Here is an 18711-nt window from a genome sequence, read left to right on the forward strand (position 1 = left end):
GGAGGCAGTTCACTGGAGAGATTTTGGCACAAAAGTGCTCCCTATAGATCGATAGCTTGGAACTCTGCCAAAAGTCCAATGTTTTGCCTCCATTTGGTAGAAGCACCTCACTCTGCTGTCTCTGCCTGGTTTGTTGAGAGAACCATCAGACTCAGATCTTGGAGACAGTCTATTTCCTGCTTTTTCTGTCATCTCTCTTCACCCTTCCACCTCGGAGGACACAGACTGATCTACCTCAATGGTGGACCAGTTAGGAGTAGGTAAATGCAACTTGTCTGCCAGTGTCTTCCTCCAGCTGCAAGATATACCGGCTGAACTATTAGCACGGGCTATCTCATTAGTGGGTGCAGCAGCTTTTGTTGGTCCCTCTCTGGAGATGGCACAAACGTTCAGCCCTGCTAAGTGAACAGCTCTGTGGGATGACATTTGATGCCTGTGGCTGGAATAGGAATCACCCTTTTTTTTTATGTACAGCCTTCTTTACATGAGGCCTTTTCACTAGGGCTGTCAATTAATCACAGTTAACTCACACGATTAACTAAAAAAAATTAATTGTGATTTAAAAAAAATTAATCACGATTAATCAGTTTTAATCGCAGTGTTAAACAATAGAATATCAATAGAAATTTAATAAATATTTTTGATGTTTTTCTACATTTTCAAATATATTGATTTCAATTACAACAGAATACAAAGAGTACAGTACTCACTTTGTATTTTTTTATTACAGATATTTGCACTGTAAAAATGATAAATGAGAAATTGTATTTTTCAGTTCATGTCGTACAAGTACTGTACTGCAATCTCTTTATCATGAAAGTGTAACTTACAAATATAGATTTTTTGTTTCTTACATAACTGCACTCAAAAACAAAACAATGTAAAACTTGAGCCAGAAGTCCACTCAGTCCGACGTCTTGTTCAGCCAATTGCTAAGACAAACAAGTTTGTTTACATTTACGGGAGATAATGCTGCCCCGCTTCTTATTTACAATGTCGCCTGAAAGTGAGAACAGGCATCCACATGGCACTTTTGTAGCCAGTGTTGCAAGGTATTTACGTGCCAGATATGCTAAACATTCGTATGCCCCTTCATACTTTGACCACCATTCCAGAGGACATGCTTCCATACTGATGATGGTCATTAAAAAAAATGCATTAATTAAATTTGTGACTGACTGAACTCCTTCGGGGAGAACTGTATGTCTCCTGCTCTTTTACCCGCATTCTGCCATATATTTCATGTTATAGCAGTCTCAAATGATGACTCAGCATATGTTGTTCATTTTAAGAACACTTTCACTGCAGATTTGACAAAATGCAAAGAAGGTACCAATGTGAGATTTCTAAAGATAGCTACAGCACTCAACCCAAGGTTTCAGAATCTGAAGTACCTTCCAAAATCTGAGAGGGATGAGGTGTGGACCATGCTTTCAGAAGTCTTAAAAGAGCAACATTTCAGTGTGGAAACTACAGAACCCAAACCACCAAAAAAGAAAATCCTCCTCCTACTGGTGGCATCTTACTCAGATGGTGAAAATGAATGTCTGTCAGTCCGCAGTGTTTTGGATTATTATCGAGCAGAACCCATCATCAGCACATCCTCTGAAATGGTAGTTGAAACATGAAGGGACATATGAATCTTTAGCGCTTCTTGCAACGCCAGCTACAACAGTTACATGTGAATGCCTATTCTCACTTTCAGGTGACTTTGTAAACAAGACACGGATAGCATTATCTCCTGCAAATGTGTAAACAAACTTGTTTGTCTTAGCAATTGGCTGAACAAGAAGTTGGACTGAGTGGACTTGTAGGTCTAAAGTTTTACATTGTGTTATTTTTTGATGTAGTTTTTATATACATAATTCTACATTTGTAAGTTCAACTTTAATGATAAAGAGATTTCACTACAGTACTTGTATTAGGTGAATTGAAAAATACTATTTATTTTGTTTTTTACAATGCAAATATTTGTAATAAAAAAAAAATATAAAGAGAACACTGTACACTTTGTATTCTGTGTGGTAATTGAAATCAATATATTTGAAAATGTAGAAAGCATCCAAACATCTTTAAATGGTATTCTATTATTATTTCACAGTGCGATTAATTGTGATTAATTTTTTTAATCTTTTGACAGCCCTACTTTTCACCTGTTTCTTTGGCCTTTCATCAGCTCCAAGAATCTTCTTCAACCTTTTTGTGGTATGATTATTGCCTCCTTCAAAGATGAGGTATCTGCATTTTTCACTACTTGTATGATCTCTCCATTGGATTTCAGTGCAGACAGAAGGTGATTTTGGGCTCACAGAGAGAGAGGTTCTTAAACAACATGAGTTTGTGAACAATTAGGACAAGATTCTTTTATCCCGTTCACAAGATTTGACACCTTGTGCCAGGCTCTGTTCACTCTCAGAGTATCTTACTTCTCTTAGAGCAACAAACATCAAGCAGCTACTTCAGACCCTACTGAGATCCAACTACAACAATTTGGTAGGCCCTTGGTCTCCTAGGATTCAGATACAGTTTGACTCCTGTTTAGATATAGTTAAGTGAGTGGTTATTTAAATGAGGCCTTTTCACCTGTTTCTTTTATCAGTGTGAGTTCACTTGACCTATTCAGTCCTTCAGTTCATGATATGGAGCAGATATAGAAACCTGACCAAAGGGAAATCTTTGTCTGAAATTCCTGAATTCAGGATCACTATGAAAGCCTGCCTGGCCAATTTGTGGGTGCACATGGGTACACTTTCCTGTTGGGAAAAATGGTTCCTCTCTAGAATACAAGAGGAGCACTGTGGATAACGGATAAGACATAAGATGCCTTGTGACCCCCGCAACTGCCCCTGCAACTCTGAGTTAGTTTCTCAGACCTGAAGAAGAGCTCTGTGTAAGCACAAAAGCTTGTATCCTTCACCAAAAGAAGTTGGTCCAATGAAAGATACTACCTTATCCACTTTGTCTCTCCGCTCTGAGTGACAGTTGCACGGCTGTAGCTTATGTAACAAAGTAGCACCCTCAACTGTCAGTTGAGAATGGAAGTCTTTTGGACTGACTTAATTGAGTGAAAAGTTGGAGTGCGGTACTTTCAGCTTTTCAATATATTCATGCGGAAACTCGACATTCAGAACGGTCTCCAAGGAAATGAGAACTGAACAACAATTTGCAGCAGTCTATATTCCAAGATAGGGGATACCACAGACAGAGTTTTCTGTATCAGTCAACAACAAAAATGTGGACTACTTCTGATTCAGTGGCTGGGAGACAAAGTCATGGAAAAACCTGTCTTCTGTGTCATAGGAACATAGGAATTATCATACTGGATTAGATGCATGGTTCATCTAGTCCAGTATTCTGCCTCCAACAGTTGCCAGCACAGGATACGTAAGAGGAATGTGTGATAAACCTCACAATATGCAGGTATGAGGCAATCAGCCCCCCTGCAGGTGTAATCTAATCCATAATAGTTAGAAATGTGCGTAAACCCTAAAACATGAAGTTTCATCTCCTTTACTAACATACTCTTTTAGTTAGCATTAACTATAATAAATCTGGATGTTCTTGTCTGTATAAATGTCCCAGTTCCTCTTTGAATCCTGTTTAGTTCTTGCCCTCAGCAGCAAGTCCTTGGTAATGAGTTCCACGGTCTACTTAAGTGTTGTGTGAGATACTATTTCCTTTGATTAATTTTGGATTTGCCACCTTTCAATTTCATTGGATATTTTTTTAGTCATATATTATGAGATATGGAGAACAGATTCTTCTTTGAGTGTTTGCACATGTGCATGCTGCTCTTGGTGTCTCTGTGCCCAGCGCACGGTCATAGGAAACTTTTTCCCTCATCAGTATCTCTTGGGTAGCTCAAGCACCCTCTGTTGCCGCACACCACTGCATGCAGGTATAAAGAGCAGAACCACCTCTGGTCCCCGATAGTTTTTTTTCTTACCACCCTTAACAGTCATTGGAATGCCTGTCAATTGCTAGTGCAGTTTTCTCTCAACCTTTATGTACATAGTCTAGTTATCGTTAGTTGTTACTGTCGTTAGTAAATTTTAGTAGTTTAAACGTTTTGCTTTTATTGTTTTTCCCCATTTTGGGGTTCTGTTGCCAGTACCGAGTCGTGCCCTGATCACTAGGCTTCAAACCATGTGCTTTCTGTCAAAGCCTATGCCTGTGAGGAACCTGCACAACAGTTGTTTCAAGTGCTTGGGCAAGGCATATACGAAGGACTGATGCCAGATTTGACCAGAGGAAGATCTCCACCCCCACAAACTCTGTAAAGCAGGGGGAAAGGGAGTCGACTAGAGTGCAAGAGAGAACCAAGCATTCCTCCTCCAAATTAGTGCCTAAGACAGCACCACTAATTGACCGTAGTGCAAGAATGGGCACCGTTGAGTCCCGTTCCAGAAACTACACTGTCAACTTCAGCATCATCGCATCGACCAAATATGATCTCAGTGCCAACTATGCCAGAGTGTGATGTTCCCCTAAGGTATTATCTGGACCAGTGATCTCCTAGGTCACTCCAATCTTTGACTTTGGGAGCCAGCCTTACCCTGCTCTGAGAACCCCCACTCCTGGGCTGTTCACACAGAGCCTCTAGCATGTAAGCTGCTCCTTGGATTCTGCAACTGTATGACACTAGCCAATATCTCCGGTCCCAGACACAACCCTGGGAATCTCCGCCTTGCAGTGTCCAGTTATGCCTGTTGGATGCTGCAAGCTTATATGAGTTTGTCAGTTTAACAAAGAAATTGATATGGACCAGGCTTGTTATCCCAAGGGGAGTCTCTGACACACTTCAAACCAAACACACTGCTTCACGTAGAATAAACAAACAGATTTATTAACTACAAAGATAGATTTTAAGTGATTATAAGTCAAAACATAACAAGTAAGATTTGGTCAAATGAAATAAAAGCAAAACACATTCTAAGCTGATCTTAACACTTTCAGTACTCTTACAAACTTAGATGCTTCTCACCAGAGACTGGCTGGTTGCCCTTCAGCCAGGCTCTCCCCTTTGATCCGCTAGCGCTTCAATCACTTGCTATTGGTGGTGTCTGTAGATGTAGGTGGAAGAGGGAGGAAGAGCATGGCAAACATCTCTCCCTTTTATCATGTTCTTTCTTCCCTCTTGGCTTTGCCCCCTCCCCGTCAGAGTCAGGTGAGCATTACCTCATCGCAGTCCCAAACTGACCAAAGGAAGGGGGGTGACTCACTTGAGTCCAACAAATCGTTTTGTTGCTGCTGAGGCCAGCGTCCTTTGTTTCTGTGAGGCTGGGCTGGGTTTGTCCCATACATGCCTTGATGAGGTGCTGTTAGAGAGTTTTTGCCTGGACTTATTTTAAGCCATGAAGACACATTTTCAGCCTCATAACTATATACATGAAATTACAACCTATAACATTACTGTAACAACAATTACTATAACATCACTATAACAACAATGTTCAGTGCATCATGAGCCTTCTGAAGACACCTGACATGACAAACTTTTGCAAGGGATACCACACAATCATTTAAGAAGAATGAACATGGGGGTATGCTGGGTGTTTCCCCGAGGTACAGAGCGTCATACACAGGCATTCACAGCAGTGAAGAATTTACTCTGCTTCTTGATGCCAGACAATCCAGGAAGTTTTTGGAAAGTGTAGGGGACAATTTCCTGGTGCAAGTGCTGGAGGAACCGACTAGGGGCAGAGCTGCTCTTGACCTGCTGCTCACAAACAGGGAAGAATTAGTAGGAGAAGCAAAAGTGGATGGGAACCTGGGGGGGCAGTGACCATGAGATGGTCAAGTTTAGGATCCTGACACAAGGAAGAAAGGAGAGCAGCAGAATATGGACCCTGGACTTCAGAAAAGCAGACTTTGACAAACTCAGGGAACTGATGGGCAGGATCGCCTGGGAGAATAACATGAGGGGGGAAAGGAGTCCAGGAGAGCTGGCTGTATTTTAAAGAATCCTTATTGAGGTTACAGGGACAAACCATCCCGATGTGTAGAAAGAATAGTAAATATGGCAGGCGACCAGCTTGGTTTAACAGTGAAATCCTTGCTGATCTTAAACACAAAAAAGAAGCTTACAAGAAGTGAAGATTGGACAAATGATCAGGGAAGAGTATAAAAATATTGCTCGGGCATGCAGGAGTGAAATCAGGAAGGCCAAATCACACCTAGATGTTGCAGCTAGCAAGAGATGGTAAGAGTAATAAGAAAGGTTTCTTCAGGTATATTAGCAACAGGAAGAAAGTCAAGGAAAGTGTGGGCCCCTTACTGAATGAGGGAGGCAACCTAGTGACAGAGGATGTGGAAAAAGCTAATGTACTCAATGCTTTTTTTGCCTCTGTCTTCACGAACAAGGTCAGCTCCCAGACTACTGCACTGGGCAGCACAGCATGGGGAGGAGGCGACCAGCCCTCTGTGGAGAAAGAAGTGGTTCGGGGGTATTTAGAAAAGCTGGACGAGCACAAGTCCATGGGGCCGGATGTGCTGCATCCTGGAGTGCTAAAGGAGTTGGTGGATGTGATTGCAGAGCCATTGGCCATTATCTTTGAAAACTCATGGCGATCGGGAGAGGTCCTGGACCACTGGAAAAAGGCTAATGTGGTGCCCATCTTTAAAAAAGGGAAGAGAGAGGATCCGGGGAACTACAGGCCAGTCAGCCTCCCCTAAGTCCCTGGAAAAATCATGGAGCAGGTCCTCAAGGAATCAATTCTGAAGCACTTAGAGGAGAGGAAAGTGATCAGGAACAGTCAGCATGGATTCACCAAAGGCAAGTCATGCCTGACTAATCTAATTGCCTTCTATGATGAGATAATTGGCTCTGTGGATGAGGGGAAAGCGGTGGACGTGTTATACCTTGACTTTAGCAAAGCTTTTGACACGGTCTCCCACAGTATTCTTGCCAGGAAGTTAAAGAAGTATGGGCTGGATGAATGGACTATAAGGTGGATAGAAAGCTGTCGGATTGTCGGGCTCAACGGGTAGTGATCAATGGCTCCATGTCTAGTTGGCAGCCAGTATCAAGTGGAGTGCCCCAAGGGTTGGTCCTGGGGCCGGTTTTGTTCAATATCTTCATAAATGATCTGGAGGATGGTGTGGATTGCTCCCTCAGTGAGTTTGCAGATGACACTAAACTGGGAGGAGAGGTAGATATGCTGGAGGGTAGGGATAGGATACAGAGGGACCTAGACAAATTGGAGGATTGGGCCAAAAGAAATCTGATGAGGTTCAACAAGGACAAGTGCAGAGTCCTGCACTTAGGACGGAAGAATCCCATGAACCGCTACAGACTAGGGACCGAATGGCTTGGCAGCAGTTCTGCAGAAAAGGACCTAGGGGTTACAGTGGATGAGAAGCTGGATATGTGTCAACAGTGTGCCCTTGTTGCCAAGAAGGCCAATGGCATTTTGGGATGTATAAGTATGGTTTAGGTTGGATATTAGGAAAAACTTTTTCACTGGGAGGGTGGTGAAGCACTGGAATGCTTTACCTAGGGAGCTGGTGGAATCTCCTTCCTTTGAAGTTTTTAAGGTCAGGCTTGACAAAGTCCTGGCTGGGATGATTTAGCTGGGAATTGGTCCTGCTTTGAGCAGGGGGTTGGACTAGATGACCTCCTGAGGTCCCTTCCAACCCTGATATTCTATGAAAAGTCCCCTCCTGTCCCACTTCTCAGCTTCTAGAAATTCTGCTTGACCTTTAACACTACTGATGCTGCTCCTAACTACTAAAAGAGGTAGTATTCAGGTTTCAGCCATCTAGAAATCAGTCAGTATTCTAAATGCTAAATTAAGCTTGTTAACATAACAAAATTTAATTAAATAACTAGCACACTACTAAGTCAAATTCTTTATTTATTCCCCAGTTACATAAACTGCAAGATCTTCATCCATTGCCTAAGATAATTTTAGAATACCGACAGGTGAGTTCATTTTTCATAAAGAACATATTTGCATTGAAAGCAAGAATTAACTGAACAAAAATATAGCTTTACTACACCACTTGTCTGAGAATCTTTTGGCTAGCATATGATTTCACGTATTTCTTTAAATAATCTTCATATTTCTGGAGCAGTAGGTAAATTCTTAGTATGAGTTCAAAAATAGGTTTGGTTTGCACAACATTTTTTGCAGTTAACAGCTGAAGCCACATTTTTTGCTAAATATTTGTTGCACAAACAATTTTAGAAAACTTCACTAACAAAATTGGTTTGGTGATACAGTGCACTGCCAATGAGAAAATCTGGAACAAGAACAGAGCTCGAGATTGTAAGGGGCTACATCAGTGGACTTTTTGATATGTTGCTATTTCTTATTTTTACAATAGTCTGCTGACAATCCATCACAACATTAGTTTAGTATGCCCATTTCATTTAACAGTTGCGTTTTCAATGGATGTGTTTCCAGAGTAAAACTGAAAAATCAGTCTTTGGCTTTCTTGTGTCATCCTTTGTTTCTGCATCTCTGAGCGACAAACTCTAAAACTTTCACACTGCAACACCTGCATAGCCAAATATTTAGACTAGAGCCAAATATTCAACACCATTAAAGTCAGTGTATTGAACCATTATTGAATATTTCTGTCATCCCTTCTATTGAAAATGTTTTGCGGTATCTACACATTTTCTATAGTTGTCAATGGGTTGAAGAGTATGAGTTTCCACTTGAAAACCTCTTACAATTTACATAACTATATATATATATATAGAGAGAGAGAGAGGTACTAAACTCTTTTTCTAATTTAGGTTCACAAGATAAAGTCAACCTATGTGGATGGACTACTTTCATGCATGAAAAAGGTAAGAATGTAAAAAAGCTCCCCCTGTAAATTTGAGTATTCTATATAAGATGCTTTGAAATAATTCTGAAGTTTTTTAAAATTATAACATTTTTATTAAAAATATAATCCTTGTTTCTATTTATATGGAAATATTGATAACATAGTATATATAAGCTTTAGAGTAAAATTTCATTTTCACATATTGACTTCTGCAACAATTTACAACATGCTTTTATATTTGGATTTTTTTTTTACTTCTAAAGGGATTTATTTCATCTACATGGAATCAGACAGCAACTGTGACTGGCAGACTTTCAGCCAAGCATCCTGTAAGTGAGTGTTTTAGAAGCCTTCTTCATTCAAAGAAAGTGTGGTGAAAATGCATTTCAGTGTCAGCCATGTCCAATAGAGGGCTCCAGGTTAGCTAAATGGAAATATACACTCCCTTTACATAATTTTGCTTCATACTCTTTAATATGCATGAAAAATTCCAAACTAGTATTCCTTTGGCTATCAGAGGGATCAAAGAACTAGTAATTTCAATATTGTATGTAGATGGGAGAGAGGAACAAAATATATAGTTAAGTTGGTATTGCACTTTAGACAGAGATTACATTAAATAATATTGACAACTACTTTTAGAACAGAGTATAATGTTCATTGCTTAGCATTTAGGTTACCTAAAAGAGACAGGGATATTACAAATCCTCAGTTCTGAGCCATGTAGCCTCTGGTTCCTGATATTGTTAGAGCAATTAGTGAAAACTTTTGACCTGAGGTACAACCATTGTGCTCTGCAAGGACAGCAAATCACACCCACACTTTGTAACATAACCCTTCATGCCTTTAAACCCAATACATAAGATGATACTTTTTCTTTGAATTTCTGTCTCATTACCTTTGTTTCATTTCAGTGTCTGTATATTTATTCTATTTATTTTTTCTTTTCTTTTTAATTTTCTACCTTAATTCTTTACTCCTTGTAGCTAGAGCTGTAATGAGTGCCAGATCACACCCATTATATAAACTCCTGTTTTCAGTTGCTCCTAATTTTCCAAAACTTTCATCTTTTTGGATTGAAATTCTGAGGCCTGGTCTCTGCTTCAAGGTGACTTTTTTATTTAAAAGGCTTAAGTAAAACTCATGTGCCATTTGTTTAGATTGCAGAGAGTGACTGGATTTGACTTTTGAGTCTGACATGTATTTGGTTTGTGACATTGGTCAAGTTACATAATTTCCCTTTTCCATTTGTGAAATGGCAGTATTAAGGGGAGTTGGGATCTTTCTACTGAATAGGTCAGCCTGCCATTGAGCTAGTATCTGCATCCTTCTGGGGCTTGCACGTCTTAGGTCATGTCAACTTCACTGGGTCAAAAAATGATAAACCAAAAAATAAATATGTATCAGACCTTATCAGTATGAATGTTTAAAATTAATGACATTTTGCTATTTCTGACATTGTAGTGTACATGTACAGTAAAAAGGAGAAAAGGCTAAACCTGGTTAAATGTATTTAAAATAATGTGCCACAATTATTGCTAATAGTTTTGGGGAATGTAAAGATTAAAGAATGAGGGAACTAAAGCAGAAACCTAAAGAGAGATCAGTGCTTAACACACATATTTAAGATGTGCTAATTGTTCTTACCTTTCTTATGTTAATGCAAGTGGGTCTATATTTCATTTTACATTGAAACCTACCTGGTTTGCTAACCTAATTCTGGATATCTTGAATTACTAAATCATATTAAATGTGATTACTTCTTATGACATTGATGGGACCCCATAACTACCTAGTTAGAAACTTTCAAGAGGCATTTATACAAAACAAATACCTTAGTTCTAATAGTACTGACATGTCTTTTAATAAATAAAACTAATTTGATTTCTGTTCATGCCTTTTTTGAGGCAGGGAAACATGTTTGCTTATAAGTGCACTGTGTATATGAAGTTTTTAAAATGTTTCAGAATGACTTCTCTGACATTACAAAGTATCTTGTGCATGTTTCTTGCACAAGATTGTATTTTTAGACATTTTCATTGTCAGCATTAGGTAACATGCCATATAAATTGTCTGTGGGTATGTGGCAAACAGAAGAAGGTTATGCATTTTTAACCTGAGCTCTTCAAAGTGTATAAATGGAGGGACAGGAGGAGAAAATAGTGTTTTTACACTCCAGCATTCAAAATTATCATCATTTTACGTTATTTACATTATACTTTTCATGATTTTGGTTTATAAATGTTTGTGAAAAAGCACTTATGTCTGACATACTACAGTCCGACAAATGAACTAGCAGAATGCTAAAAGGTTGATGATTATTCTGTCTGTAACGCAGTATAGTTCAACTAAACATAACATTTTTCTTTTGTATTTCACAGTAAACTGATACTTGCGTCGTAGTATGTATTAACACCATGACCAGAATTTCCAGAAGTGGGGGCAGAATTTAAAAAACACTCTGCTGCCCTTTAGGCACCTAAATAACAGTCAGCACTCTTCAACTCTTATTGAAAATATTGAAATTATGGTCCCAGTTGTTGGTGCTGAGCACTTTTGAAAATCTAGCCAATATCTTCCCTCCTGTTTCAAATAAACAAAACAAAATTTTTCTTATAGTTTTCATAAATATACAACTAAATATTTTTGCAATGATCGTCAGCTTCTGTTTTCACTATTATGCAAAAATATTGAAGGGACGACTATACAGGGTCTAATTTTGACCAGGATCTCACAATGTGCTCCCTTCTGTGAGGTTAGTCTTACTGCACTACCACCATGTTCTTATCAGCTGTGCAAATTGCACCATTACTTATGCTGGCAAACTGTGCATTTAAAGAAGGTTGAGTTTTAAAAATCTGATCCATTTGGGTTTTCTGTGTGAAGAGTATAAGGCATAAAAGAAACTGATGGGCATTTTGTGTCTCATGTTCACATCTCCCATCATGAGCATGCTTGAGATCATCACAAGACATTAGTCAGGACTTCATGGCAGCTTTAATACTTCAACAAGGAACAGAGATATACTCCTTTGTTTTTCAGGCTAAGTCTAGCAGTCCCCCAAAAAAATCCCCAAATCCCAACACCCCACTAAAAAAGTAAGGAGTAACAATTTAATGAAGAATTTACTTGCCTGCATTGTCTCTTCCTACGGTTTGTGGTTGGTCAGACACACTACCAGTTCGTGGTGGTCCCATTTGGCCTAGTGACAGCACCAAGAGTGTTTACAAAGTTCATGGCAGTAGTCGCAACCTCCCTCAGATGTCAAGGTATCCAGATCTATCCCTAACTCAGCGACTGGCTCATCAAGGGCCGCTTCAAAGAGCAGGTGCAGCTCAGTGTCACAATGTTGCGAGTCACTTGTCAAGCTCTGGGCCTGCTGATGAACAAAAATCAACATTGGTCCCTGTTCAGAGGATAGAGTTCATAAGAGCCATCCTTGACTCCACACAGGCCAGAGCATTTTTACCACAGGCCAGGGTCAGGGCAATATCAGATCTGATCCAAGTCACCGCACACTTGCTCACCACAGCTCAGGTCTGCCTCAGACTCCTAGGACTCATGGCTGCATGCACCTATGTCGTCCGGCATGCAAGGCTGCAGCTAAGGCCCCTTCAAATGTGGCTGTCATCGATCTATTCCCCAGCCAGACACCCTTTGGACAGGCTCTTCACGATCCTGCCCCAGGTACTCACCTCCCTTCAATGGTGGTCCAAACCGGATCCAGTGTTGGAAGATGTTCCATTTGCGACTCCTCGACCCACAGTTTCTCTGGTGTCAGATGAGTCTGACCTCAGTTGGGATGTGCACCTCGGAGCTCCCAAGATTTAGGGCCTATGGTTGCAAGAGTTGTCGCTTCACAGAAATATCAGAGAGCTCAAGGCCATCCACCTGGCTTGCGAGGTATTCCTTCCCTATCTGTCTGGTTGCGTGATTCAGGTGCTGACAGACAACATGGCCTCCATGTTCTATGTCAGCAGACGGGGGAACCCACCCATCAGCCCTTTGTCAGGAAGCCCTTTGCCTGTGGGACTTCTGCATCCAGTATGCGATCTACCTGGAAACCTCCCGCCTCCCCGGTGTTTGGAAGACATTGGCGGATTACCTTAGCATGTCCTTCTTTCACCACAAGTGGTCATCAGGATGCTCTTCTAGAGGTGGGGAGCTCCCCAAGTGGGCCTGTTCGCTACCAGGCAGAACAGAAAATGCCACCAGTTTCACTCTCTTCAAGGCCTTGATAGTGGCCCACCATCCAATGCCTTTCTCCTGTCTTGGTCGGGCACTCTGATGTATGCCTTCCCGCCAATCCCTTTGATCAGCAGGGTCCTTTCCAAGATCAAGAAGGATAAAGCTCGGGTCATTAGGATCGCCCCGGCCTGACCTCATCAGCATTGGTTCAGCACGCTCGTGGACTTGACCGTAGCAACACTATGGCCTCTTCTCAACCGTCCAGACTTGCTCTCTCAGGATCACAGGCAGTTGCTGCACCCGAATCTCACCCCTCTCCGTTTCACGGCATGGATGCTGGGCAGCTGAACTCTGAGAAGCAGGCCTGCTCCAGTCAAGTCCAGCAGGTTCTTCTGGAAAGCAGAAAGCCCTCCACTAGGGCTACCTACCTCGTAAAGTGGAAGCGCTTCTCCTGCTGGGCGTCAGAGCGGAACATCTTTCCAGTCAGCATGTCTCTGCAGTCCATCCTGGATTACCTCCTGCATTTAAAGCATCAAGACCTTACCTTTTCATTGATCAAAGTGCACTTGACGGCCATATTGGCCTTCCACCCTGACGTCCACGGTAGATTGGTATTCTCACATAAGAGGATGATCAGGCTCCTGAAGGGCCTCGAGAGACTGTTTCCTCCAGTCCAGGATCCAGTTCCCCAATGGGATCTCTACCTGGTCCTTTCCAGGCTCACCAGTCCTCCTTTTGAGCCTTGGGCCTCTTGCGCCCTCTCTCGCACCTGTTATGGAAAGTCGCATTCCTTGTAGCGATTACCTCGGTGAGGCAAGACTCTGAGATTAAGGCTCTTACATTGGAGCCCCTGTACACGGTGTTCTACAAGGATAAAGTCCAACGGCGTCCCCATCTTGCTTTCCTGCCAAAGGTGGTGTTGCACTTCCATGTCAACCAGGACATCTTCCTCCCAATTTTCTGTCCAAAGCCCCATGCGTCCAACAAGGAAAGGCGTCTACACACCCTACGCATCCAGCGTGCCCTGGGTTTCTACCTTGCGCGTACTAAGCCCTTCCGCAGATTGACTCAACACTTTGTTGCAATGGCTGACAGAACGAAGGGCCTCCCAGTGTTGGCTCAGAGGATTTCATCCTGGATCATTACCTGCATCCGTACCTATTATGAATTGGCATGGCTGGTGCCTCCACCATTAATAACTGCTCACTCCATGAGGGCTCATGCATCATTGGCCTCATTTCTGGCCCATATCCCCATTCAGGACATCTGTAGAGCTGCGACATCGTCGTCGGTGCACACCTTCACAACGCATTATGCTATCATCCAGCAAGCCAGGGATGATGCTGGATTTGGCAGAGCTGTGTTGCGATCGACTTGTCTGTGAACTCCTACCTGCCTCTGAAGGTACTGCTTGGGAGTCACCTACAATGGAATGGACATGAGCAAGCATTCATAACTGTTGTTCTTTGAGATGTTTCAGAGTAACAGCCGTGTTAGTCTGTATTCGCAAAAAGAAAAGGAGGACTTGTGGCACCTTAGAGACTAACCAATTTATTAGAGCATAAGCTTTCGTGAGCTACAGCTCAAGATGTTGCTTATATCCATTCCATGACCCACCTTCCTTCCCCTCTGTTGGAGTTCCAGAAGAAGGAACTGAGGGAAGGAGGGGGCCGGCAGCACCTCTTATACCAGCGCATATACGCACCACTCCAGAGAGCACCAGAGGCAGTCCCCTATGGATACAACTGAGGGAAAAACTTCAGGCGAGCACACACCCCTACAATGGAATGGACATGAGCAACACATCTCGAAGAACAATAGTCATGAAAGGTGAGAGACTGTTTTTTCTTTTGTGTTACAGTAAGCTGAGCTGCTCTATGATTCTTGCCCAGTGAATTGTGAGATAACTTGTCTGTCCCTCTGGACACATGGGATGGAATTTTGGGAAGGCATTGGAAGACTATCAGCACTCAGATGATTTAGTCTGCATCCTGAGTGCATGGCAGGTTACTCTCCAGAGTGAAAGTGGAAACAATGCTAATCCACACCCCACCTGTGCCAGCTAACCCATTTAAAAATCACCACTTAACTTGGGTGAGAGGCTTTTGTGTGTGGATGGGAGAAGGAGTTAGGGACAGCACCCAAGTAAGAGCCAGAAATATCCCCTGTGTAATATGGTTGATATTCAGGCAGTGAAGAAATTTTAATGGGGCCATTGAGCCCAAAGATGGCATTTGCATGGCTAAACTCTGTCACTGAATTCACTCAGAGAGTAGAGATGTAATCCATCATGCTGACAATTATTCCTTCCAAATGTCCACAAACACTGGTCTGGGAAATCAGAAGGAGAGATCTGTCCTTCTGTGGGGAAGGATCACAGACTTTAAAGCATAATATTAGTGAGTATCCATAATTCCTCATATAGTGCTAATACATACATTTCACAATGATATTAATCACCAATGTGTCACCAGTTCACATATGATACCTTATGTGACCCATTTTAGATACAGATTATGACAATAATGAGTTAGCATACACTGGGCTGGTCAAGCCAGCTGAAACTCACAGCTACATACTAGGAAGTCCCTTGCCATCTGGCAGTGAGATACTCTTAAGGTTACACCTCCCCTCTTACAAAACTGGAGGAGGGTTAGCCACTGGCTGACCTGGAGGCAGCAGGTCAGAATCATCTTTCCTAGACAGGGCATCGGCCACCATGTTTTCTTTCCCCTTTATATGGCAAATCCCGTTTTGTCCCCTTTGTCTGCTCATAGTATCCAAGACATCATATAAGAATAGCCATACTGGGTCAGACCAATGGTCCATGTAGCCCAGTGCCAGATGACAGACATAATATCAGTGTCCCCGTAATTTCACCTACAGTGTTGTTCCAATCATTTCACAGTGAAATCAATGAGCAAACTATATATTACATGTCACCTTCTAAATAAATACGACACCAGGATGTGAGGTGTAGTGAGTATGTCAGTATTGATAAGAGTGGCCAAATACAGTGTTGTTGTAGGCATGTCCCAGGATATTAGAGAGACAAGGTGGGCAAGGTAACATCTTTTATTCGACCAGCTTCAGTTGGTGAGAGAGACAAACTTTGGAGCTACACAGAGCTCTTCCTTAGGTTTGGGAAAGGTACTCAGAGTATCAAAGCTAAATACAAGGTAGAGCAGATAGTTTAGCATAAGTAGTAGTTAACACACATTCTGAGGGACCATTCAAGGTGATGTGGCCCATTAACATTCTTGTAGTTATAGGACAAAAAGGGGGGTTAAGGGTTACAGATTGTTGTAATAAGCCATAAATCCAGTGTCTTTATTAAGACCATGATTTTTAGTGTCTAGCAAGGTTATGAATTCAAGCTCCAGGCTCATCCTTTGAAAGTGTTGTGCAGGTTTCCTTTGAGGATGAGGACTGATAGGTCAGATATAGAGTGATCGCTTTGTGAAAAGTGTTCACCCACAGGTGATATGGTGTTTTTGTCTTTTATCATTTTCCTGTGTGAGTTCATTTGAGAGCATAGTGGTTGTCTGGTTTCACCCTTATAGTTGTTTGTTGCGGCATTTAGTCACTGAGTGAAGTACACCACGTGTTATGATAAGCAAGTGTAGGACCCATGAATCTTAAAAGATGTGTTGGGGGGGGGCATTGATCGTTGTAGCCGGGGCCAGAGTTACACCTTATAAACCCCAAGGCACAGCATCTGCAGCACCGCTGCTTCCTGCCTATGGCTGACCTTCGTGTTGCACACAGTTTTAGAGAGGTAAGGTACCCCTAGAATGCCGGCACCCCAACACACATGCCTACTGTGCCTAATTGGAAATCTAGCCCTTGTTGTAGAAGTTTTGTGTTTGTTGTTTCTAGCAGGATCTGGTGCTGCTTTGAGTTGGTGTGTCGTGGTCTGTGGGGAACTTGCTTCTGATGATGAGGTAGGAGTAGTTGGGTAGTTTGAAGGCCAGAAGAGGGGGTTCAGGAAAGATTTTTTTTTCAGGATGGGGTCCCCATCGAGTATGGGTTGTAGCTGTTTGATGATACACTGTATGGGTTCAAGTGTGGGGTGGTAGGTGACAATTAAGGGTGTGTGGTCGGAGTGGGTTTTATTTCTATATCGAAGCAGGTTCTCTTAGGGTATTTGGGTGGTCCATTCCATGATGCAATCTACTTCTCTGGTGGAGTGTCCTTGTTTGGTGATGGTGGTTTCGAGTGTGTTAAGGTGTATATCCCAGACTTTCTCCTCAGGGCATATTCTGTGGTATCTGAGTGCCTGGCTAAAGATAACAGATTTCTTTGTTTGTTTTGGGGTAGTTACTAGATCTATGAAGGTAGATGTGGTGATCCGTGGGTTTCTTGTACATAGTTGTCTGTAGGATTCCATAGTGAAGTAAGAGCAAAGAGCAAAAAGAATGATAAAAGGTTTAGAGAACATGGCCCCTGAGGACAGGTTAAAAACCTGGGCATGTTTAGTCTTGAGAAGAGTGAAGTGGGGACCTGATCAGTCTTCAAATATGTTTAGGACCATTATAAAGAGAACAGTGATTAGTTGTTCTTTGTGTCAATTGAAGATAGGACAAGAAGTAATTGGCTTGATCTTCAGCAAGAGAGATTTTTCTATCTATAAGAAATAGGCTACCAAGGGCAAACACTCATCGGGGATGGTCTAGGTATACTTGGCCCTGTTTCACTGTGAGGCGGGAGATGGACTAGATGATCTCTCAAGGTCCCTTTTCAAGCCCTACATTTCTGTGATTTTGTGACTTACAGTAACTTTCCACTAGCCTGTCCCCCAGCAGCTCCACAACTCTCAAATATTTCTTTTTGGCTTTCAGTGAACTAGACTTTACCCTGAATAGATCAGCATGCTCGACAGTCAGTGCATGTGACTTTTTGATGTTGTTTTTTGTTTTTTTGTTGTTTCATGCAGTAGTGTTCACATTATCTCCCCCTCCCCCCATGACCCAGTTTAGTTTAACTTTGTTTCTTCTATTTTTCCTCAACGCTGGTGTGTCTGGAGTTTGATTTCTTCACCTGCATTATAAATATACAGTGCATAGCTGATTCATTTCTCACTAGCAACAGAAAGCGATGGATAGTAATATAGCACATCCTTAAACAAGAGTGCATTTTGGAACTGTGATCTTTCTGTAGGCATTATAAATGTTTATTTACAACTAGATGACTGAATACATTTTGTATTTGTGAAAAGCTAAAAATAAAACAAACTCTTCAGTTAAATTCCTTTATTACAGTACCATACCATTCCTAGTTATCCTCTTTTCATTCTGATGCAGATAATCTGTGTTTATTATAAATAGAGCTAATGGGGGTCCCTTTTCTGAGTATATTTTTATAACTAAATAAATTCTTTTCTTGAATGAATACATATGTTAGAATCTTACCTTCCATTTCTTCATGCTGCTTATTTAAGTATTTAGTTATTTTGCTGCTAATCTTATTAAATGTACTGACTACATTCCTAAATTAACAGTGAAATACAAATTCACTTGCTATTTTCTCCATCTATCATAAGATGTGACTTTCAGCCTAAGAACATTTATAGCAAAAGAAAGTCATAACAGATGTTAGGAAGATTTCAGTATGGAATGGTATATTAATTGAAATAGGGATGTACAAGTACCTTGCCTTTTATTAAGATGATAGTTGCTATTCTATCATATATCACTATTGCAGTGATTCTGTAAAACAGATGCAGCTTTGATAACTACTCAT

General features: G+C 41.5%; 1 protein-coding gene across 1 annotated transcript in view; it reads left to right on the forward strand.

The window, feature by feature from the left end:
* Positions 1-18711, forward strand: part of POLN (DNA polymerase nu) — a 236183-nt gene that overhangs the window by 130095 nt on the left and 87377 nt on the right. The window contains exons 14-16 of the mRNA XM_073343208.1: positions 7868-7924; positions 8747-8800; positions 9045-9110. Coding sequence (XP_073199309.1) covers positions 7868-7924; positions 8747-8800; positions 9045-9110 — 177 coding nt within the window. The remainder of the gene's footprint in view (positions 1-7867; positions 7925-8746; positions 8801-9044; positions 9111-18711) is intronic.

Source organism: Lepidochelys kempii, chromosome 4 (genome assembly GCF_965140285.1).
Source record: "Lepidochelys kempii isolate rLepKem1 chromosome 4, rLepKem1.hap1, whole genome shotgun sequence".
Lineage (NCBI taxonomy): Eukaryota > Metazoa > Chordata > Testudines > Cheloniidae > Lepidochelys > Lepidochelys kempii.